Source organism: Taurulus bubalis (assembly GCF_910589615.1).
Source record: "Taurulus bubalis genome assembly, chromosome: 12".
In the NCBI taxonomy this organism is placed as follows: domain Eukaryota; kingdom Metazoa; phylum Chordata; class Actinopteri; order Perciformes; family Cottidae; genus Taurulus; species Taurulus bubalis.
In genome coordinates this window covers 6007294-6032072 of record NC_136600.1, presented here as the reverse complement: position 1 = coordinate 6032072, position 24779 = coordinate 6007294, and the positions used below count along the sequence as shown (strand labels likewise).

General features: G+C 41.8%; 2 protein-coding genes across 5 annotated transcripts in view; both read left to right on the top strand.

Moving 5' to 3' along the window:
- The window catches only part of rims2a (regulating synaptic membrane exocytosis 2a), a gene marked incomplete at both ends in the record, with an annotated part of 126064 nt that extends 108216 nt beyond the window's left edge, over positions 1 to 17848 (top strand). For 2 of the 4 annotated variants that reach the window (XM_079228128.1, XM_079228127.1), the window contains 6 exons: positions 4603 to 4847; positions 16485 to 16626; positions 16822 to 16934; positions 17174 to 17275; positions 17392 to 17531; positions 17645 to 17848. In XM_079228128.1, coding sequence (XP_079084254.1) covers positions 4603 to 4847; positions 16485 to 16626; positions 16822 to 16934; positions 17174 to 17275; positions 17392 to 17531; positions 17645 to 17848 — 946 coding nt within the window. The remainder of the gene's footprint in view (positions 1 to 4602; positions 4848 to 16484; positions 16627 to 16821; positions 16935 to 17173; positions 17276 to 17391; positions 17532 to 17644) is intronic. The other 2 variants (XM_079228125.1, XM_079228126.1) reach the window with 1 other exon arrangement.
- Positions 17849 to 18145: 297 nt separating this feature from the next.
- Positions 18146 to 24135, top strand: dcstamp (dendrocyte expressed seven transmembrane protein; the record flags this gene model as incomplete). The annotated part of the gene is made up of 4 exons (XM_079227971.1): positions 18146 to 18151; positions 22527 to 23567; positions 23666 to 23998; positions 24076 to 24135. 4 exons carry the CDS (start codon positions 18146 to 18148, stop codon positions 24133 to 24135), a joined length of 1440 nt encoding a protein of 479 aa, XP_079084097.1.
- Between the last annotated feature and the right edge of the window lie 644 nt (positions 24136 to 24779).

Below are 24779 nucleotides of genomic sequence, written 5' to 3'. Positions count from 1 at the left end.
CACGACGTGAGAGAGGCAAACGCTCACATGCTCTAAGCGGATGTTGTGTCCAGCCGGAGCTTTCCGTCAGCACTCTTAAATCCCACATCACCTCTGCTCCTTGGTGTCTCTTTCATGCAATACGTTTTAGCCTGGGTCATGGCTCATTCATGTGAGGGAGAGTACAGACTGGTGTTTTGAAAGACAGGGGCTCATCAATTCTAAAAAGAAGGGAGGGGCTGCTTACTTTAACCCCTTGGGCCACCCAGCCCATTTAAGTGTGTCTACTGAGAGGGACTTACATCTACGGTGAATGATAACATTTCATGACAAGCTTTAGGCTTCAATTAATCACCTTCGGTCTCTGACAAAGATCTTAGGGAGTTGTGTTGGCAGGCATGAACGCATGCTGATGCTCCGTCCGGGGGCACAGTTGCCATGGCAACGCATTTTTCTGCCTCACCTGACAAAGAAGCAGTGATCCTCTCCGTAAAATATATCAAATGTATATCAAATTTATCAAAGCTTGGTTTTACAGTGGTTTTTGTTTGCATATTCTGATTATTTAGGTCCTAAGCTTTCCAAAAAGGTGTCCTATTAGTATTTTGGATGTTGGTTAGGGCCTGAAATATGGAGTTTGTAAAAGTTCGGCTACTTTTTTGGGGGGAAATCTAGCATAGATCATGCTGGACATTAATAGTTATGATCAAAATATGTTAAAAAAGTGTTTTTTTTGAAAATATACATTTTATTCACAAATAAATTATGAATAATACAAGTAATATAACTCATTTGGGGTTCATACGACTACTTGAATAAAATAAAGACGTAAAAAAAGAACCATATACGAGCCTCAGGTTTCAAGAGGTTTAAAGTACACTACGTTATTTTATAGTAATGCCGCTTATTTTTCCTGATATTCTGTTTTTAGATGAAGATAAAGTCTTAAAAACATTGATTTACACTTTACAAGTCTGTTAACAGATTACTTTTCATGGTTGTTTTGTCTTGTGATGATCACCAAGTGAAAAAGTATACTTACCTTTTTATCTAGAGGTTGTATGCTGTTGTTATCTCACATTGAGACGAAATGCTGTCACCAATTCCTCAAGACAAAGACATTTCCGGGTCTTGTTTTGCCTTGGGAACATCTTGGCCTAGATGAAAATGCACGGTGAGCAATCTGCATGATGAAGAACACTATGTTCTTTGGGCTGAGGTCGAAAATCTCAAATCCCCTGGATTTGAGATCCAGTTTTCCAAGCATGCACATTTTACACAGAGAGACCGGCTAGAGTGCCAAGACCTGTTCAGAGAGTATAGATACAGTATTGAAAGGGGCTGTCTGAGGAACAGTGAGTAGATGCTGGTGTACATGTATGTTTATTGTAAATCAGTACAACCATGTGTCATGTTTGATCAGGAAGATTGATCTATTTAGATAATTAACATGCTCATTTAGACCACCATAACATACCCAGCGAAATTATACAAATTATTTAGCCACTTTAAACCAATTTAATAATCTGCATCAAAATAATGTGTCTGTTTATATCAAATTAGGAGAATGGATTACTGGAAATTGAGAAACAATACAAAAATAAAAGACCAGCAGGACGTTTTTCCTTTAGGGAAATCAAATAAACCCACATAGACTCTGGCAGTATGTCTTATTAGAATCACATTGTTAATTTAGGACAAAATGAAGGGCATGTTAGACAAATGGCCATCTTAAACATGCCCACTTCCTGGACATGGAACAGGGATTGCACTACAGTAGATATAAACATGTTGACTAGTACGCTGTTTCCAGTTTGACTAGAAGAATATTTGGTCCTTTTAGATGAATACATTGCATCTACTTTTCAATTATTGAATGTGTTTTAAACATATATCCTGCAACATGAATATCTATTTGAAAGGGTCTGAATCATCTCTGTGCCCATCCATTTTAACCTCAGTGGGCAATACTTTGTAGAAGCCCAGTCCCCCTGACCTTGCCACTGTAATGAATGATGTAATAGAAGAAGCAGCATTATCACCTGCCCTGTGTGGACCAGATGAAGTGCAGCCTCACTGCGGTGACAGCGAAAGAGCATATTTTAGAATGTCACCTGTACCACATCGCTCGTGGTGTTGTGAGAAGACGCTTGAAGTCGGCTTCAAAGCCCCTGGACCGCATCAACTGATCAAAGGTGCTAATCCCCCAATAAGTATTAAATATGTATGTATTACAGTACAGGCTGATCCATAACAGAACCCACTGGCATTAAAAACCGGCATAAACAAAATACTTTATACTGCATGCTTAGGCACCAGGCGTGCACGCTCTTTTAGAGCACATCTGACTTATTTCACCACCAGCTGGCAACCAAAATCAGATGTATAAACATGCATAGTGGATAGTGTCCTTGTTAGCAGCGAGCAAACATTTCTGTGTTCTCATACACTCATTAAGTGGCAAGTATTATTCATGGTCCAGCTCCTCGAGAGCAAGATGGAGCTCTTTGTCTGTCTCTCTCAGGCAGCTTTAAGCTTAAAAACACCAGAGACCAGGCTATGATGTGGACATGCCGAAGACCCCATAAGGGTTAACATTTAAATTAAAAGCATCACTCACCTTCAATGTTGAGGTAATGCAATATTGCTGCCTGCACTTGAAATCCTATGACAATGGCGGACATAATCTTGATTATATAATGATCATTTTCTTAATTCTGATACAATGGAGTCGAACACTAATGTCTAATGTATGAAAGAGCAGAATCTGAGGGAGCCTAATTGAAGTAATTGATGGAGTCAATTGTCGAACTGCATTGATTCTTCTCCCATTTTAGTCGGCGTGTCTCTCCATAAGTTTCCTTTATAAGACAGTTACATGACAGAGGTCAGACACTTTAATTAATGAGTAGTAGCCTGAGGGCGCTACACGAAACTTATCCCATTAAGGATGCAGAGCCCATGATACAGAATGTAATTTGTCTCTTAAAGATAATATTACGAGCGGAGCTAAAATAAGATCCTAATTTGGACACTGGCCTATTTCCTTTCAAACGGCAAGTGCTGGAGAATAATGCTGATGACAGACAACTTTTCCTTTTGTGTGCAGTTTAACGTACCATGTTAGTTGAAGTGCGGTCACAACGCAGAGAAGTTGCTTTTTCATCTCCAGGTGGACATGAGGGAGAGCAAGAGAGCTCCAAACGTGAACTAGCAAGAACTTGCATATATGTGAATAAACCAATACTTTAACATAACATAAAACATAGACACTAAGTCATCTTCATGTGGTGCATTTGCTCTGAAATATTAGAATTGAAATAAATGGGAACATTTGACAAATAAATGTCTCTATTCTGAGAACTCCAAGGACACGTTGTCTATGTCGCCTTAAAAGTTGAGATTAAAAGCTAAAGTGACCCTGTGGCGCTTTCAAACACTATGTGGGTCCCTGTTTTCTGTGTCCATGCACTAGTACAGTCCTGCGGGGGGTTTCACTGTATTCCACTGATTCAATTCAATTTATTTTATATTGCCCAAAATCACAAATTACAAATTTGCCTCAGAGGGCTTTACAATCTGTTCTAAAGGTGGCGGTAATGTGCCAAGAAACGCAGGACTATTTCCGGCAAAGGCAGTGAAGAAGAAGAAGAAGACTGAGAGTAAAGTAAACGTGGATGTAAATAATGCAGCTTACAGTAAAACATTTAAATCAGGAAGGAAATGCATCCAACATGTTTGTTAGGCCTCAAGGTAACACACAATGTGTTGAGGAACACTGAATGTAAATGGGCCGCTTGTTTGAAGAGAAAACACCACAAGACACCTTTCCTTCTTCAACAGCAGTTGGAACAAAACAATCTCACCACAGGATACATCGTTAGCTATCCTGGAGCTTTTCCATCCTATGCCACTGAGGTCCAGAATTAACTTTCAGTATCAACTTTTCAGCCAACATGCACTCCTTAAAATGCTCCTTAACAATGAAATTAAAACTTAAAAGTAAGTGACATTCTTTGTGCACTCATACTTACATACAAAAAAAAAATCTCCTCCTAGAATGATACGACTGACATATCAAGACCAAACATGACATGCTCATAGACTAAGCCCTGACTGCAGCACTCAGACTCTGGAAGTGGTCCATAACTTTAAAACGTTACGAACAATTTCTCCTGGCCGATGGAGTCACAGTCGGTTCAAGTGTTCACTCGCTTGGCAATTGCTTTGTGTTTGACATAATACAATACAAGGCAACTCTCACAGGTCAAAATTACACCTCACTTAGTGGACACAGACTACTAGACTATGTCATAGTTCACTGCATGAACAATCTTTTTACAACAGAAATTCCATCCACTTTAGACCCTAAACTCAGCTATACTGTAAGTCATGAGCTCCTGTACCTGAACTCTGTCCTTCTCTCCTTTTCGCCCCACGCCTTCTCATCTCCCGTCCTCTCTTCTTCCCTCTTCCATCCTCTCTGTTTCCTCATCCGTCATCTCTCCTTTCTCATCCTCTCCTCTGGCCATCCTCTCTCTCCTCTGCCCTGTCCTCTCTCTTCTCTGACTTTGCCTGCACACCCTCTCCTCCCCCCCTCCTGTCAATGGTGGTGGCTGACAGTGACTTTGCATCCAAAATGAAAAACAGGCAGATGGGCTCGTCGGGCGGCATTAACATGACCAAGAGCACAAGCATCAGCGGCGACATGTGTAACCTGGAGAAGACGGACGGCAGCCAGTCGGACACGGCGGTCGGCACGGTAGGCACCGACGACAAGAAGAGGCGCTCCAGCATTGGTGCCAAAATGCAGGCCATGGTCGGCATGTCGCGCAAGAGCCGGAGCACCTCTCAGCTCAGCCAAACAGGTAGGGCATCCCACTGCACAGCCAGTGTGCTGTATGTGTGTTCATATGTGCATCTGTCCTGTGGCCTCTTGTTCTGTCTGTGTGTTGTTTTCTGTTGTTTTCTGTTGTGAATGTTGACTTCTAATACAGCTGCTCTTTCTCCTCCAGTTGTTTCTTTGTTGAAGGGGCTTCGGACTCAGCACGGCCCTTTTCTGGAGAGGAAGAACCAGCGTGACCTTTTCTCATACCTTTTTTCTTTCTTTCTTCTAGGTTACAGCTCTTGTGGAAACTCCTCTCTGTCTTTCTACCTCCGTTTTCCTCCTTATTACGCCACTGGGGTTGTGTTTTCATGCAAAATGCCGACGATCTATTGTGCTTTCATAATAATCCGTCGTTTCATTTTGGAAGATGCTGTAACTGATTTGCACTTCCTGCCACATTATGGACCTTGTCGCAGGTCACCTTTTGTCACCGTGCTTATGTTGTGACGCTCTCTTGACGCTCGTGTTTTCCCAGTGTGAAACACTACCTCAAACTGTGTCCGTGTGCATCGCTTGTATTTGTTACGATGAGTGCATGTGAGAGTGTGTGCACATGCGAGATATGAACAAGAACCGGTGTGTTGTGTTGCTGTTTTCAAACCTATTTTCCTTTAGCTGAAAGCAACTAAATGCATTTTCCTGCAAGGAAAACGATTACATTTTGCAGAACATAGGGCTATTACTTTTCCCCTACGGTACTTTCTTTACAAGCACGCTCAATAACCATTTGTGAGGGGTTGAGCTGTTACCAGACAGTGTGAAAAAACAGCCGAGCAGGTGGAGAGCGGTGATGTCTCTGGCCGACAGATTGGGGTCTGCTCTCTTCATTAAAAAAAGTCAGTTGATTGGTCCACTTCCCCTCCGCTGCCGCGGCTCTCCAGTGTATTTCTAAGCATTGAGCGCCTTTTCATCTCATCTATTCAACCTTAAAGTGGTCGATAATCATTTCTACCCATCAGTGCTCTCTGTCCAGTTCTGGCCGGATAGCATGGCCGAGGTATGGAGAGATGGATGTATGGTGAGAGGGGCGGTGCGCTCTCTTGGTGCTGCACCGTCCTGGCCCTTATCTTTGAGTTAATCACATCAATATGTCAATCCCTATTTTTGTGGCATTTAGGTATGTTTGTATAGAAATGGCTGCTGGATGACTGATCGTTCCTAATCAGTAACTGCGTTGTGACGCAATTCTCCAAGACTTGTGTTATTGACTATTAACGAGTCTACTTTTGGGAATAAAAAACAACTGACATTTGTGACATCTACTTTAAGCTACCCATTAGAACGGTTTTGCACAACTGCAGGAACAAAGTTACACGCACACACTCCTTCCCCGTGCAAACTGAGTAGCCTGAATCTCCTGGAGCTATTAATATTTCACTCTGTGCTTCTAAGTGCATCAGATGGAGTTTGTGGGAGCTCGCACACATCTACCTTTCTATGTTTGAGATCCGTATTTGGTTCTGCACCAGCCCATAACACTGCCAAGCTGCCCCTGTGCCCTACTTTGCTGTGTGTTATCCTGAGAGGCTCATCGCCCGCTTGAAGGGTGCATTCAAAGGATGCTCGAGTTTAAGTTTGTGGGCGCTGCCAAGTGCTTGTGGTGGGGGGATTGTCCGATCCGCCAGGCAGCACAACTCTGGCTTTGACAAACACAGGTTAGTCAGATGGAATGGATGTGCTCCCAGGTGGCCCGGCCTTGAGTAGTGTGTACACAGTTTGCAGCTCTAGATGTGAACTGCTGGTTTTGTCCTCTCAGTCCTCGTTGGAAGGCACTTGGAGTGTACGAACAGTCATAACTGCTTCATTTTGCCAACTGCAATGAAGGATTACGTCGTGCATACATCCATAACTCTGTAACAGGACCTGTGTGCAAGGGGGGCGAGGAGACTTTACTTTCAGCATATTGTAGCATCCAACAGGTGAAAGTCTAGCAGTGAACAATTGTTTGATGAAGAATGGGGACACACTCTGAGACCGATTCATTCATGTGGTTTTGATTAATCACGCACACACAAAAACACACGATGCAAAGCACAGTAACACACCTGGGATAAAGAAAACAAGAATATGTTTAAGACATTATTTACTTTTCATTCGATGATAAATTAGATGCAGTTTTTTTCAATTTATTTATTTATTTGTGCATGGTTAAAGTTTCTCTGTCTCAATTTTTAGAAAACTACTTTTTGAAAATAATCAGCCGATGCCTGTGCAGGGACTTTATTGCTGGTCATCATGAGCAAGCTGAAACATCAATTTGATTTATTAGCTCAATTGTACCATCCACCAGTCAGCAGTCCTCTTGTCCCTGCTACATTATGTTTTAAACTCAATAGAGAGCTAAACTGCTGCTACACGGCCCGACTCAGCTGAAACCACGCAGTAACAATCAAATCTCGCAGGCTTATTGAAAACCCATCTCCGTGCAGTAATCTGTGCATTTCCGTGCATTTCTTCCGTGCGTTTTCCTTTTTGTTTGGCATCTGAAAACAATAGGCCTGTTTTCTCTGTCCATTAATTCCAGTGCATTTACTAACTATGCTACATATTCTCAGTGGGGACGCCGTCATCAGAAATATGCTGATGAAGACGTTGTCAGCATTTTACAGGATTGACCTGCTGTTCACATCTTCACTTCAGTGTTACTGTGAATCTTTATTGGCTCTGGTGTTTGCTGCTTAGTGTACCCCATGGTTGTTCATTTAAAACAAACACATTTAAGCATTTCACACACACACACACACACACACACACACACACACACACAGATACATTAATGATATATTTTAATGTATTCAATGTATATGTATAACAATTACAAAGAAAACATAGTATTTTTTGGACTGTATGGATCTGAAACCTATTTTGTAAATAACGAGGTTTATGAAGTGGTTTCTGCTTGTGCTGTGCATGAGGTGAACTATCTGTTTGCATTGTGAATTACAGGATTGAAAATGAATGCTATATCTTTTACAGTATTACAGAATTATTAAGCTTTTTATTTTACCATCTGTACAATCAGCATGTAGCAGCATTCTACCTGATAATCCATGTCAGTGGTTTGGCCCCATTATGGCCTCTAAAAGACTCCTAATGGTGTCTCAGAAATGCTTTTACAGCTCAGCACCAGCCTCCAATTGTGAAGGATGAGGAGGTGAACAGTGCAGGAAATACAATAAATTGTTTTTTAATGGGCAAAAACAGGCGCGGTTGCCAGCAATGATTTAGAAGAAAAAAAACGGAATTAGTGAGGAGGATTGTGAGTACTTGGTACAGTATCTAGTTGTCTGTTCCCCTGGGTGCAGCCATGGCTATTCTAGCGTGATTCTTCTTACGTCCTACTTTCCTCTACCTCACTATGTGGACCAGATGTGTCCCTCTCTCAGTTGGAATTGTATCTGTTAGAGAGAAGGATTAAATTAGGGCATGTCACTCACTCGGTTTCCCTCAGAATGAAGGTTACACGTGATGCCATAGCAGTGGCTCTAAAAGTGAGTTTAAATCAACCTGTGAAATCACTGTCCTGAAAAGACCAGGTGATGGTGATGCTTGCAAGTAATGTAGTGCAGCTATGTTATACCTTTGGATTTACAATACACCATAAGAACCACAGGTGCACTGTGTTCGATGATGAATGTATAACTTTACTAAGAGGGAGTATGTATGCCACCTCACTGGCGATGTCCAGAATAGCCAAATGTATACAGAGGAGCGAACAATTTTCCACCACATAGAGTTGGACCTCCAAAGTCCTGCGACAGACTGTTTTGCATGTGGTAAAATAGCTGAACTTTGGGCTTTCAGCGGAGGTAGTTTATCTTCTGAGTTAAGTCGGGTGCCTATATCAGCAGCTGCTCGGCTAGCTGCGGCTGCTAATTAATCTCTGAGGGGGCCGGAGCAGACATGCTGCTCGCAGGATGATGCATGATAGGAACACAGGTACAACCGCGGCAGAGGGACACCAGTGCCCCACTGATTTCTCCCCATCCCTCTTTCTACCTCACTTACTCTCTCATTCCCTCCAAACTGACATTTGTATCTCGCTATCATTCATATCCCTTCTGTCTTTTCCCTCACTTTCTAATTTCCCCTGTGTCTTCTCTGCTTCGTTTCTTCCAGCAGCTCTGCAGTGTCTCTTTCTCTCTCTCTCTCTCTCTCTCTCTCTCTCTCTCTTTCTCTCCCTATCCCTTTTACAACCGCTCTGTAGAGGACACATGGCTGTTTAACGCCTGAGCTCTCAGACTCGGCCTTGACCTAAATACGTGTAAATAAACGGAAGTAGCGGAGCTTTTTATACCTTTCAAATTATATTAACAAAGAAAACGCCACCGCAGTAAGACCATGCTCAAAATCCTTGTGATAGTAGTTTCTACATGTAGCAATCTTGGAACCCATCGGCTATCGGTCAGTATTTCTGGAGTCCCATTGTGGCCAGCAGGTGTCAAGACTTCCTCTTCCTTGTGCAGTTTTCCAAAATTGGTTGTATCCCACATTTATATTGTGACATTAACTGTCATACTGATCAAGTGTCTGTGTGTGTTGTCCCGACTTTAAGACTCAAACTCAAACTTATAATAATGTCTAAATCTAATGTACAGTACTGAAAGAGTTCCTGTTTCTGTGGCCACTGTATGTTTTATCTCAGCTGCTGTGCACCTGCAGCAAAACCTAAACACACGAGGTCAGCATTAAACAAAGACAGTTTTGGAACGCATTTTGTCATCAGTCATCAGGATAGCATCCGTTAAATGAAGATGTAATGAAATGAAGATATGTAAAATAGTTTTGTTTTTTTACCCCTGTCTTTAATATTTTACTGTCAGGGTTCATAGTGGCAGAGCATTAAAGATAAAAGTATAATTTCAATGTTTTAATCAAAGACAATTTATTTCCCCCGACACATTTTTATGATCTACTGTGCAAAGAGATAAAGTTATTTTTTCATATTAGAATCACAGATGGATCCTGTTGAGATTCAGTCTTTATACAAAATGGTTCTATTGAAAGTGTTGAATTACGATCACTGATGACTTCATGTTTATTCACAAGGTGTAATGTGAATATCAGAGTTGGTGGACTAAATTAATTGTTTTCCCTCTGAGAGCAGCACACGGTGTCGCTTAGCAGACACACGGTGTACTTTGCATTATTCGAGAAATTAACCAATGTTCTTGTTTTAAAGATAGCCTAAATTAGCTGTGATCCCAGGCTGTGATAAGTCAACATGGACACTAACCCAGCCAAGCTCTGGTCTTTGCTGATGTTGCTGCCAACTCATTGCCTTGACAAGAAAACCAATGCTGTGTACTGATTGACCCTTGAACAACTAAGAGCACGCACCATTTACAATGTCTTCATTCTTTTTGCACTGCGGTAAAAATCATCATCATGTCCTGTTGTTTTCTGACAGATATTCCATTTAACGCGTCATACCAAAATCCATTATGACTCACGTGAATTTCAGCAGACTACATGAAGGATGCAACATCTCACTGTCACAATTCCATCCTACTTTTAGAGTTTAACACTAAAATAGTGGAATATCACTTCCAGTAGAGAATGCATCTATCTCTATGACCGCAGCTTAGAAGCTGTAGATTCATCTTCTCAACCCTGCCGTGCTCCACCAGCTGCTCTGTTTTCTGCCTGCAGTGTGGCGCGTGCTCCTCAGCCATATGTCTCTTTGACTTGAGTGTGAAGCTTGGACACAGTTTTAAAAACACACTTGTGTAGTCACATCCTCACATTCCAGTGGAGTACATTCTTGCCTCCTATCCGAACTTGACTAAAAGTGAACTTCCACCCTACATTTTTAGATATTTTTTCAACCGCTGCTAAAAATATGACTTCCTCCTGTGATTGTTTTGTCTTTAAACGCTGACAGCAGCTGTCAGTCGAAGAGGATGCGCGATGAGCAATGTGGTCAGGGTAGACATGGAGCGTAAGCATGGTCCTCCTCGTCATGAAAAATGGTTAAAAACATGCTAATTTCCTGTTTTTGCTTCAGTTTTCATACGCAAGAGATGTTTTTCCGCATATCACGCTTGTATGTTGTGACATGTCAGCTGGGGTGACGTCGGTAGTCTCTATCAGGATGTTTCACATATACGGCTTGGCAGTATGTAGATTACCCTTCTCTCTCTTGTTAGCTCTCCATCTGTTGTTGGCTCAGTGTTTGCACCATTGAGAGGAGGCAGGCAGCCAGGGGACAGACTGTTCCAACTACACCTCCTGCAATTCCCATTTCAAATATGCCCCTCTTACCTCACATCTTTCACTGAAGGTGTGAACCTTTTCAGTGAAGGTGTGAAGTAAATGGCAGGACAGTGTGCGCACATGTTTGGGTGGCACATATTTAATTTCATGTGAGACATCAAGGCTAATGTCTGACTTTCAATCGCATTAACAGGACATACAGGATTCAAAGCTGCATTAATACATATTTGTATATTACTGTGAATCAAAATGCGTCTCTGGGAACACTAAAAGCCAACTCTGCGGCTTTATGCAGCTTTTATAAGCCTCTTTAGGCTCTTTTCTTTTTTGTTCCACAGTTTTTAAGTCTCACTGCTCTCATTAACCTCCGCCTGGAACATTTTCCAACAAAAGTCTGATAAGTAAACTGTACTCTGAAGACAGTGAAATATCTAGCAAGTTAAAGACCCCAATATTTTTTGTTTCATGTTTTCAAAGCTAAAAAAACTGCTGGTCGTTTTGAGTTGGTAGCTGTTAACACATTAACCATAACAATATATTTATATGGTAGGAATATGTTAGGAGTGTGCGTCTCACATTTACAAGCTAAAAATGATGAATGCAGCTTTGTGTTGTAGTGTTGAAACAGTAGTAAGCTCAAAGGTGTTGTCACATTTTATTTTGCAATAGAAACTTCCCCTGATGAAGCTTGTTAGGTTTGAGCGAGACAGAAAGGACAAACTGTCTGTGGCACTGGCCGGCATCAAGGTAGGCAGCAGGGAATGTAAACTGCGAGAAGAGAGAGCGTGTTTGCCTGCATTAGAGTAAGTATTGGTGCGTGTTCCGGACTGCGTGCATGTAAGCGCTCAGATATGTGTGTTTACCTACATCGTGCATGTGAGTGCCAGGGTTAGAGCCCTCCATTAGGCCGTGTTTACAGTGCGGCGTGCCAGAGTCGCTCTCTGACGCTGGGCCAGGCCTGGGATCATCAATCAGAAAGACTTCCGAAAGCTTCCACCTGTGATCTCTGCCGCCCGCCAGACGGACATAACGTGTGACTTCTGGGATATTACACCTTTGTGTTGTTGTAGTAGAAGTGGCAGCGTTCTTCAGATTCCTGCCATGGCTGTAATAAATACTTTTAACTACACACTTGGTGATCTTATTATTATTAGGTCCTCTTAGTGGCAGAAAGAAAATATCTCAGTCAAGGTGATGATTAAAAGGTCAATATCAATATAATAGTTCATATTAAAAATGTTTGATTGATGTCTCATCAGTAAATCCATCTTTGTGGTGGAATGTCATGTAGGAAACAGTAGAAAACAGAAACATTGTCAGGTCATACTTTTAGGACCTGTAGTGTATAATCACATCTGTTTCACCGTCATGGCAACACTCTCACAATAACAATGTTGGTATAACGTTTACCATGTTCACCATAACATGTGTTTATTGGCACCAAACATCAAGTACAGCAGAGGACGAAGGGAATTAGATTGTCCAGAGGGCCAAAGTTGGTCTTAAGACCAATTCATATTTTGACCAGAGGATGGCGCTGGATAAAAAAAGGGAAGGGATCAACACAATTATTACAATTCATCCTGAGGGATTTGATTATATTAGATTATATTAGAGAGTGCAGTCAGTGACAGTGTGGGCTCCATGTTAGCTCTGAAAGCCTAACGAAGAAGCGATGGGAGGCGGGGCTTATTGTCAATTGTCTTGTCCTGTGCCTAATATGCAAGACACATGTTTAGAACAAAAGCACCATAATTGCTTCTCTGGCAGTGCGTCAACGCAGAACATTTGTTATACCAAGCTGCACTAGAGACAGTTAGCAGACGGGCTTGAGTTTAGTTTAAAGACATACATTTGCTCCCTGTGCGACACACCATGCCAGTAGCAAATGTATCAGTATTCCAGGGACCACCGGTGAAGAGATATTTTCTCTTGACCCCACTGTTGTGTCTTTCTGCTCTCGACTGTTTAAATAGGGCTGATCTCAGCTGTCCACAAATGGTAAAAATAGACTGAAAAAAGGTTAATGTTTAGATAAGTCTGGTTCAAACAAAGAGCTTGTTCATTGTTTGAAAGTGTGGTTTGTGATTGATCAGGGGAGAACGCATTTCCTGTATCATAACATAGCTGTGTGAGGCTGTGGGAAGAAGACAGATTTAGTTGTCAGGCTTAGCACGTGAATATAATCATCCACTTCACATTCTCAGCAACTCTAATAACTGCCAGCAAAAGCAGAGTGAATTCCTCCCGACACACAACACAGCTGTGGTATGGTAGTTTGGGATAATAGAAAAACAAAGTATCGGCGTTTGGCACGTGAATGTTGAGTGACTGCCATGTGGCTGAAGCCCTCTGACAGAGGAGCAGGGCTGTTGGCAGGAATTATGACTGCTTGTTTTCACTTTGTGGATAAGGGGAGGGGGGGCAGGGGGGGAAGGAAAATATAGGTCATGAATAGCACAAAAGAAACAAAACAGCAGGTAGAGGAATCAAAAATAGAAAGTAAATGATGGAAGAAGAGGTTAAAGTAAATGTTGAGAAACAAACTGTGGGGGGCTCAATATCTCTGGGTAGAGCTCGTTTACCCGCAGAGCCAGCCGAGGTGCGCCGGAGCAGCCTGGCTCTCTGATTGGTGGAGCGCGATGCAGCTCTTTCCCCTCCCCCCTGAAGAAAGAGGTGCAGTAGGAACGTCAGATTCAGACAGAGCAAGACTCAGCTACTGAAGCAATGCTTTTCTGAAGCCCTCCCTAAGATGCAGTCGACAGAGCATTTAGAAACCGACTAGAGCGCTGCATATATTTGCTCTCTCACAGCACAGAGTCTCCTATTGCTGGACTAGATTTGATTTGATTTTCAAACCTTTTGCCTGCAAGATCAGTCAGAGAAGGCAAAGCTGACGTCTCGTGCATTCAATTCGATTTATCGCATTGACAAGGACGGCTGCCGGTCACCATGGGCAGGCAGGGGCACGATACCTCTGCTGCGGTCCCCGGGATGCGTATCCAGCGCTCCCAGAGCAAGATGAGCCTCTCTGCATCGTTCGAAGCGCTGGCTGTCTATTTCCCCTGCATGAACTCCTTCGAAGAGGAGGATGGAGGTAAGATGACATCTGGGGAAGTGTCCCAGCAGCAGCTGCTGGCTGAGGGGGGCAGCACAGACGTTTAAACTGACGACAGAGAGGGAGGAGACGGGTTTAGGATTAGGAGGAAGATGCAGAGGTATTGATTGTTAGGAGATCATGTTAAGAGATTTAATTAGAAACAAATTAGGATGATGGTGCGTGTGTAACATTATAATTTAAAAGTTGATATCTGTGCCTGCATCCCCAGAGAAGTCAATTCATCATCCACACACTTCTTCTTTTGTTGTTGCTACTGCCGCTGGTGGTGGTGTTAACATGAACCAGTCTGACATTATATTATCATGTTAGTCACAATATCTCATTTCCCCCTGATCTGGCTCTGTGAATGAAAACAAAGGATTTAGTAACTGGACTGAATCATTGTTTTGTATCTTGTGGGCGAGGGTGCTTTTTTAGCTTTGAAATACAACATCGCCCTATGACTGTCTGAACAGAAGTGAAGACGCTTCACAGTATGCACAATATTTACGCCTCGCAAGATGCTCCTATCGTTTCCTGTTCTTGTGGCATTGTGGGTTCTTTATTTAGAGACAAATAAAAAAGGTCATGGATTTGCAATGCATACCTCGACCTTTTGACTGTTCGTACCGTCTTTTTTTTAGCTACAGTTTCTCACACACACACACACACACGCACACACTCACACTTCCACTGTTTGGTCACCAAGCAGCTCTCCACTAGTCATTGTGTTTTGCTGTCTGGCGAGGCCCAGGTTTGAGTTCAGTGACCTTCTGGTGACGAGCCAGTTTGTCTGACTTTTAGGCTACTGCTTCTTCACGTTGCCATGTACAAAGTGCTTGGCCAACACATTCTCCAGTGTTGATAGGGCTCATCTGTCCCTGCGTCTAATGCCGCTGTGTGTGTTTGTGTATTTGTGTCTATAATGTAGATGCACATATGTGTGTATGTATGGAAACAGGATTTTGTCAAAGCAACTCTTGTAAAGTTATTTTGTAAAATCTCTCATTCATTGATATTATGGTAAGCATAGTATTAGTATATGTGACAAATGCATTTCATTCTGCATCAATGTCTATTGATAACATCCGGCTGGCCCCTGATTGGCCCCCATCTACAAGCTGCGGTTTACTACAGACGTCACATACGACCTCTGCGGCTTCGTCTCCTATTGTAAAGTGTGGAGAGCAGGAAGAGGAGGCGGAGGCCGGCTGAATAACTGAGATTTCAAGGCTGAAAGGCTGTATGTGTGTTGATGCCCGTGTGAGAGACAGGAAACAGGATCACCTCTCTTCTCCTCTGACATGAGGAGGGAGGGTGAAAGGGCCCGTGATGGTGCTGGATTAGGACTGCTGTAGTCTAGATGTGATTCATCCATGCAAACTGGGAAATGACAAAGAGGAAATGGCATAAGGAAATCTATGGATTGCTTGTCATGACTTGGGGGAAACAGTGAAGTGATGATAAACTCTGCGTTATCACCTTCGTCTGGTTTTGCAGGGATTATTGACCTCTGGGAAATAACATGATGCCCTCATTTAGCATTCATTTGTATGAGAAATGAGACGACATGACAGTAATAGTTGCGATAACATTTTGTAATCCTCGGATTATTAATCTTTTATCATAGCCCTTGTAGATTATAGATATATTTCAGGGTGAGAACATATTAGACAGACAGACAGATGTACTTTCTATCTATACTAGTTTTCCAAAGCTAAATGGCTTGTATCAAATATCTCTTTATGTGTAGTGTATGTGTTGTGTGTGGGCGTGTTGCATTAATACTTTTGTGCCACAAAGCACAGCCACGTGCCCCCATGTCAGGGAGACTGGGTGGAGATGAGCAGCAGCAGGGCTAATGGTTGGAGTCAGCTGTCATCTTGGATCAGTGAGGATGTGAGGGGGGGTTTACGCTGAATGTTTATGGGTGGAGCATGAACTCACCAGGGCTCCCACAAGACCCCCGTAGGCAACGCTACGGCAGCACAGACCAGAGGAGCTGCTCATGTTGTTCTGTTCGACGCATACACCTCTGTAGAGCTTGTTGAGTTAGCAACCTTCCTTGATTGTTCTTGAGATTGATTTTCATTCACAGAGTAGTCTTTGTGTTTTGTTTCCCTTCTAGAATGAGTGTTTTTTTCTTTAAACAAATGAAAGCACGGGAATGTCGGTAATAATCTGTGTGAGTGCTACTCGCTGTATGAGTCACAAAGTGCTGCAACGTCATGGATTGACAGTCTCCATCGCTCTTTCTCCCTTCCTCTCTTTCCTTCGCCCGTGTGTCGTTCTGTGTGCAAGAAGCGGGAGGTAAGAAGTTGCGCAGCACGATCCAGAGGAGTACGGAGACGGGCCTGGCGGTGGAGATGAGGAGCAGGATGACTCGGCAGGCCAGCCGGGAGTCCACGGACGGCAGCATGAACAGCTACAGCTCCGAGGGAAAGTAAGGAGACGCACATTCATCAGTCAAAAAGCTCCTGCGTACATATTGTCCTGGGAACAGTTTGAACGTACAGAGAAAACAATCTGATTTGATGACTCATACTAGGGTTCACTCTTCCTCGTCCTCATGACTTCCATTGGTTTGCTGTCTCATGCCAACATCTCTGTGGTAACCAGGGTGTCCTTCTCTCCTCAGTCTCATCTTCCCTGGTGTCAGGCTCTCCTCAGACGCCCAGTTCAGTGACTTCCTGGATGGTCTTGGCCCCGCTCAGCTTGTGGGACGACAGACGTTGGCTACGCCACCTATGGGTGAGAACAATAATCCTTTAATTCAATACATTTATGGTACCTGGCTTGAGAATTACTAAGAGTTGAACATTTTAATTAAGCAAGCACAATACTCTTGCAAGTGATATATTATGTTATTCCTTACATACTGTAAACTAAATATATATGTATACCTCACTAACTTTTATATACTTATACCTTATATGCTGATAGACATCAGTCAGTAGTGTGCTAAAAGTGCAGGTACTTTTGTTACTCAGGAGACATCCAGATCGGTATGGTGGACAAGAAAGGAGCACTGGAGGTGGAGATCATCAGAGCCCGTGGCCTTGTGGGAAAACCAGGTTCCAAGGCACTGCCAGGTAACTAGAGGAGCTCTCACACCTTACCTTATCACAGGCAATCACACACTTCAGTTCAGAGGTTGTGCGTATTGTTAACTTTTCTTGGCTCTTCCTCTTTCCTCCTCTCTTCTCAGCACCATATGTAAAGGTCTACCTTTTAGAAAACGGAGTCTGCATAGCCAAAAAGAAAACAAAAGTAGCAAGAAAAACCTTGGATCCTCTTTACCAGCAGCAACTGCCGTTTGAAGAGAGTCCAGGAGGGAAGGTTTTACAGGTACGAACAGTCCCACAGGAATGAATCAGTCTTACTAAAACCTCTTCATGTGTCACTGTTTCAACTTGTCTCATCCTTTTGAATCATTTCTTTGTCTGTGCTCTTCTCTGCAGGTCATCGTTTGGGGTGACTATGGACGCATGGACCATAAATCATTCATGGGAGCAGTTCAGATACTGTTAGATGAGCTGGACCTGTCCAACATGGTGATTGGCTGGTTTAAGCTCTTTCCTCCTTCCTCATTGGTGGACCCTACTCTGGCCCCACTGACAAGAAGAGCTTCCCAATCGTCACTGGACAGTTTCTCTCGATCATAGCAGCGTGCGGACTGATAGCGTTGTTGTAGCAGCCAGTGTTGCGACTACAGGTCATGCCCCCCGGTTACACTGCATGCTTGATGTTGTGTCTTCTGAGCCTGTTTCTAGGGGTGCAAAACGTGATCCTGTCTTTTGAGCAAAAACGTTGCGCACATTGTGCACGTGGGCGAAGCGTGTCGCAAGCGCCCGGCGGCCGGGATTGCCGGGTGTTGTTGTTGTTGTTATTTGGAGGAAGCTGGAATGAACTCCTTAGCACGAGGAATCCGTCAGTTCCAGGTTTTCATCCAATTCGAAGCCATGGGGGTCAGTACTGGGAACCGCTAAACGAGTTCTACAGAAGCCCTTTTCGAATGAAAAATAAATGTTTTTCTTTCTTTCTTTTATTTTTCTTTCTTTTGTCTTTTATTTTTTTCTTTCTTTTTTTTAGAGTCAATGTTCTTCTTATATCTGAAGGGGTGACAGTGTTTCTAACCAGATGCTTGGTCACGCCACGCCAACAGACCTAGCGGTGTAGATGGAGTTTTGGAGACCATCACTTTGGGTGAGGTGTGTCCCAGCTTGTATCCACACCCCAAAAGAAATACCCTGCATTATGTACTAAATCAAACCGTACTGGTAAATGACCAGAAAGACTTCAAAGTTAATCAGAGGCAATATTGAAGTGGCTACCATCAACACTCCAGAATATGCAGCAACGATCCAAACCCCATTAAAAGATGTAAAATCTACCATCATTCTTTCTCTGTTGATATATTGTATGAAAATTAAATGAGAAAAAATAATATTTTTTTCCCTTTTAGTTCATTTGCATGGACACAAATTTAGCTGAATAAAAAAAAAAGAAAAGAAAATTATTTTCTTGAGGCTGCAACTTGCATAAAAGATGAAAAATAAAACAGATCAGCCATTTCCAACAATTAATATTATTTTTAAAGATAAATTTCACTAGTGCATGGTTTTCAAGGGGAGTGAATGCAACATCGTGATTAAAAAAAAGACATTGTTTATCATTCTTTAGACCATTCATGAGTCTGTGTTTTGCAGACATGCAGATAAGGGAAACTTAAAGGAAACTTTTGGAGCTATTTAACAGAAAAATGTTTATGTGACAAAAAGTGATAATGGAAATAAATGTAAGTTATTTATTTCATTGTAAAAGGCTCATGCCTTATCAAGGTAAACATTATGTGCAAATTGTACATGTTTCTCTTTTTCTTCCTTGTCCCAGGGTACTTCTCATTGTACTATTCATTGCTACCATTGTTCAGTCCCCTGATATTGTCCAGATTTGAGGACTGTTGGTTATTTTACAGTTCTGTTTTGTTTCAGTATGTATTTCATTTTGGATTTGATTTGTTTAACAAGCATGTTGAAAAGGATTTTCTGCAACATGGCTTGGGCACACCTTACAGTAACTCAGCATGTTTTGATAAAGATGATATTTGGAATTTTTGCAGTTTCTTGTACAGTGCATGTCAACTTCATTACTTTTCTCCCTCACCTTAAATTGAACTCTACGACAAATTAGTTCTTGGTCTTCCACGGCCAATTATTGAAGTTTTAACAAAAACATTCCACCCCCAAGGTCATATTTTCTTTCAGGTTTTTGAGAAAAAAAAGTGACAAGGAAAATATTTTATATTTAATGAAGGTTGACGAAACAGTTGTGATTGCAAGTGTATTTTATTTCAGTATTGTTGACGAACATGCAAAAATAATCTGTATTGGTACAGCAAGAGGTCTACACCTAATCAAGAGGCAGCAAACATGCAAGAGATGTGTGTTGCTGTGGTTCCATTTTACAGGCACTGTTTGTGAAGATGAGCTAATCACAAGTTCAAATAACAAGGGATATTGCCACAGAAAATGTTTTTTCTTGTTTTAATGAAAATGAAATTAATTTACTATATTTTTGTTAGTTTTATTTAAAAGCCAAGACCAGTTTATTTTTTATTTTCTATTTTTAGTAATTATAAAATACTTCTCTTGTTTGGGAAGTATATGAATCTTATAGTTGCAGTATGTCTGAATGAAATTGAACTGAGGCATTATTCCTTTTCCATATGACGATGAGGCGTTTTTAACGTCCAAGAAAACCTTGTCACAAGCTGTCACAGGCTACAGCATATATTTTCATTTTAATTTTCATTGTACATAACTTTAGATGTCAGAATTTGAATAAACAAGCTACCATGAATAGATCGAAAGACTCGTTTGGAACAGGAAAAATGCCTCACATGATGACAAAGACATATGTTATTTATCCTTTTGAATGCCTTTTCATTTTCTCTTTTTGGTGCAATGTGTTAATGCCAAGGCTATGTCTTGGTTAAGTATGGTTGAGTACAGAGATTTATGTAAGTTATTTTTCAAATTAAAAATAAAAAAAATTGATATTACACTGATGCCAAGAGTTGGGTGGTGATAAGAGGAACACACACGCACAAGAGTGTGACATGCTTTCTATAGAATCTGCAGAAATATAATCCTGTATGGATTCAGTAAGGGTCAAGCTCCAAAAACAGATGGTGAGGCGGTGAATTAAAGCCAGATTGAAGAAATTAAATATGAGGGGCATCATTACAGGTATAATTTAACTTTGTATCACACGTTACTTTGCACTTATGTATATTCTCTTCATCATTAACAGCATTTTTATTAGTTTTTATACATTAAATATAAGCATATTTTAATTATAACAGATATAAACCAACTCAAACCTCAAATCAAATTGAGCTAAATATTTCATCAGCGCTGTCTGCTCTGGAGAGGGCCGATAGCACAGGGACAGATGCTGCACAGACAAACTGAAAACAGGTATGATGAGAGTATCAGAGCTCACTGCAGCAGGGGTAACCATGGTGATGTCACACTCTGCCCACTCTCACCTCACCTGGCAACTCCTCACCACCTGCAAGGATAAATAATCACTGGGAATAAAGCAGTGACAGCTCTTGCACAATCACTCCATACCATCATCACCTAATAATAATGCCTGAAGAAAACATAATTAAATAAATATATATTCCCCTTTCAAACTTCCTTTTCACCTAAATAATTCTGAGTAAACGAGTGTTCAGGGATCATCAGCACTTGAAAACATCCTTTTCTTGGTCTTCCTCTCGGTCGTTTCCGTGATTCGCCGGAAAGACCCACTGATCTGGAGCTCATTTCCCTGTCACACTTTATAATAACTACACGCTATTTAGCATTAGTTAAGTATGAGTAAACACTTAATTCATCATTCATGAAGTATTGTTCCAACAATAACACTCATTAGTATGCAACTCATAAACACAGTTATAAAAGTTTTATTTTTGATTAATAAGCGTGACTATTATGCGTTTCATGATTGGGTTTTCATACTTTATAAATGATGGATTCCACATTTTGTGAATAAAGTAATGTATATGGCAAACCAATTATTAAGGACTTAAAGATGTTTAATGAGATAATTTTAAAGTCTTAGTAAATGTAAAGAAAAGTATTCAAAGGTAATTTCTTCATGCATTTATTGATACATATGATTTAGATATGCACTAATGGTTAGGCACTATGTTAACATGTGCTTATATACATGTTTTAATACTGAAAATCGTGATTAATTCAGGTAGTTACTAGTCGTTAAGTATTGTATGTGACCTCATCTAAAGTGAGGACTATCTATGTTTTACAAAGCATTAATAAATGACATTGAAAGGCCAGCAGTGCCTCAAAGCTAACACAAGTCTGTTATCTTCTCAACAGAAAAGGAAAAAAGACACAACACAAAGTAATGAAGAACATTAATATTTATTGCAAGATGCAAATATTGTAGTCATGGTGGGACACACGTTTACACTACGGAAGGCGATGCCTGTCAGTGGCACGAATGGTGAGTGGCACAAAGTAATGTCCCATTCACATTTATACTAATTTTGCACACTCAAGCATGTAGCAGACGTAATAATATGATATATTAGATACATTTTGAAATCTTGAGATCCAAAGGGTTTATTGGAGTGATAATTTAATTTGTGTATGTATCTCCAAAAGTATAAAAAACTGTTTGAATACTTTGTTACATAGTATTAACATACAAAAGTGTTTACTCTAAACAATTTGCTTTCCTGCACCACCTTTATTGTGTTTGAACAAAGTTTCTCAATCAGTGTCCCGGCCTGAACTGTGCCAACAAATATTACCTTCAGTTCAAAAGGTGTCATTGTTGTAAACTGCGTATTTTAGACTTTGGGGTGAACTGTCCCTTTAAGGTGCATATATACAGCAAGTATTCTGAACTCATTCATCCACTAGTGGCAGACAGCTTTGCAATCTTCAAAAGCACAAGCCAGTCTCACGCTCATATTAGCCCTGTCTGCTTCTGCTTTTGGTTTAAAATAGGGATGACTGACAAATGGCTGAGGTTAGAGGGGGCAGGACAGTTCCTGTTTTAGACATATTTAAGAAGCCTGCAAACTACATGCATGAGAACAGATGAACAGATGCACCGCAGGTATGTATTTACGGATTGCATTATTGGTAGAGCAATTTCAGATTTTAGAATTTTGACTGAAAGGTAAAGCCATTTTGTTCATCATTGCATGTTGTGTATCTTTTGCAACTATCTGTTCATGTAGCCTCTGTTGTTTTTCTTCCATGTGGCTGCTGTACTCTAATGTTGCCTCCCCGTGTCCAGGATGCTATGATTGCAATAAAACAGAGCCTCGATGATATTGGTTACCTGGCTGTGGATGTTTTCATAACTGGTAACAGGGATGGCGTTCGAAGAACTCTCCTCCTCCTCCTCACATGTAGCTTCTCCAGCCTCCTGCTCAGCTCCCTACTCCTCCTCTACCTCCTCTTCACCCTGAACTATGAGCTGGCGGCAGCCGGAGGGATCGCCGTCTGCGTTGAGGCGCTACTCACCGTTGCCCTCTTCCTATCAAAGAGAGTCAGGTGCTCGGCGGCTCTATTTGTGATCTCCCTTTTCATGAAGAAGAGTCGGAACCTGCTCCTGACCGCCGGGACCAGTTTAGTGGTTCTTAGAAATATCCGCAACACCTTGGAGAACACCACAGGCCTGGTCCGGAGCATGATCTGCAACCTAAAGGCCAAGAAAGCAGCCATCGTCGCTCCCTTCAGTAACTATGTCAAGATGTTGAAGTGGCTAGGAAGCATGCTCAAGGGGGTGACAGACTTAGGGGTGGTCAACCTCGACTCCCAACTCAAAGTGACCCCCAGACTGGAATCAGAGAACTTCAGGTGGAAACTCAGTGAAGCGGAGCAGAAGCTGAACGACACCGTAAAGTATGTCCAGTCCCTCATGAATACGGTCTCCTCTGTGACCGATAGGATGTTCCCTGCCATCAGCTTCCTCGTGCTCATGCTGTTCATAGCGCTGCACCTCAAAAAATACCGCGGCGATGCAAAATACCAAAACCGGTTCACAAGCAGCAAATTTGTTGGTTTCGACGAGAAGCGGAAGACGGAGGGAAAGCCCCACGTCCTGCCGCTCACGGCCGAGGAAGAGAAGCTGTACACCGCCGTCCCCTCGGCCCGTCCCACCGCCAGAGAGGGGAGAGCCATGCTGAAGTTCGGTGTTCCAGTTGTCTCCCATTTCATGGCTTGGGTCCTATTCATAACTGTGGATGCCCTATTGTACTGCTTTGTTGATATTGTAACAAGAAAGCTATCAGAGCTGGAGCCATTCCATGTCCCGTTGATAATGAGCATCAAAGTAAGTATGCTGGTGAAAGAACTTCTGATACCTTTCTGCATTTGCAGTATTTGTCGCCGTCCGACAGTCGCTGAATATGAATTCCCTTTTCTTCTCAGGGGATCGCGACTTTAATAGGCATACCGCTTGTTGAGGAGAACCATCAAAAAGACTTCTCCTACTCTGTGACCCTGTTTGAGAAGAGATGCCTTCCTAAACCCAAGCTGCTGCTCTACAACTCTGTAGCTCCTCTGGCTGCCATCCTACTCACCTTGTTCATCATGGCTCTGATGGCTGCCAAAGCGGCGCAGCTCAGGCTCATGGTCTGCGAGCGATTCTTCGCCAGCGCCGCGCAGGAGAGAGTGGAGTACCTGCACGCCAAAATCCTGAGGAAGAGACGCAAAAACAAGAAGGGAAAAGACAACTGCAGCCGCACATCACTCTACTTAAAGGTATTAATGACTGTCTATCCTGGTTACGTTTGTAAATCTCTGTGTGACGCTTAACGGTGATTCTCTTCTCTTTTCAGCCACATTTCTGGTGCCCACTCCTCTTCAGGCCCAAAGGGGATCCGCCAAGTGTCGTGTAAGGAAGTATAGGAAATATAATCTATAATCTATTCTATTATAAGAAAGCATAAAAAGGTCACCTGCTGAAGACAACTTTGAACAACGGAATCTAAGTTCCTGATGATCCTGTTATTACGTCTTTACTTTTTAAATCAACTTTTACCTCATTGAACAAAGGTGGTGACAGCTTATACCTAAGCTGTCCTGTCTGTCCGAGAAGCACTGGCCATAAATAATGTGCTTCAGCTGCAGCAGTCAGGGTTGAAGACCTGGTCCAATGACTGTTTGTAGATCTGATCAAGGCTTTTTGATACTGTTGATTACAGTATAATATTCAGTTAAATAAGCTGCTTTTCCAGATGGTTTCAAATCAAGTTCAAAGTGTCCCACATGGATCAATAATAGGCCGTCTGCTATTTATGCATAATTTATATTTATTATATAATATACAACATTTCCAACTGATCATTGCAAATAATTTTGTAAACTAAACTCCAAAGCACTCCAAAGCACCAAGTTTGATGTTCACACTGATCTATATTAATAATGGAACTCTAACAGATACAGTATATTATGCAATCAACTATTCTACATACAATAGATTAAGGAGATATACTGTTTGCAAATTGAACCACTTTATCATCAGATCAGTTAGTAGGACAGC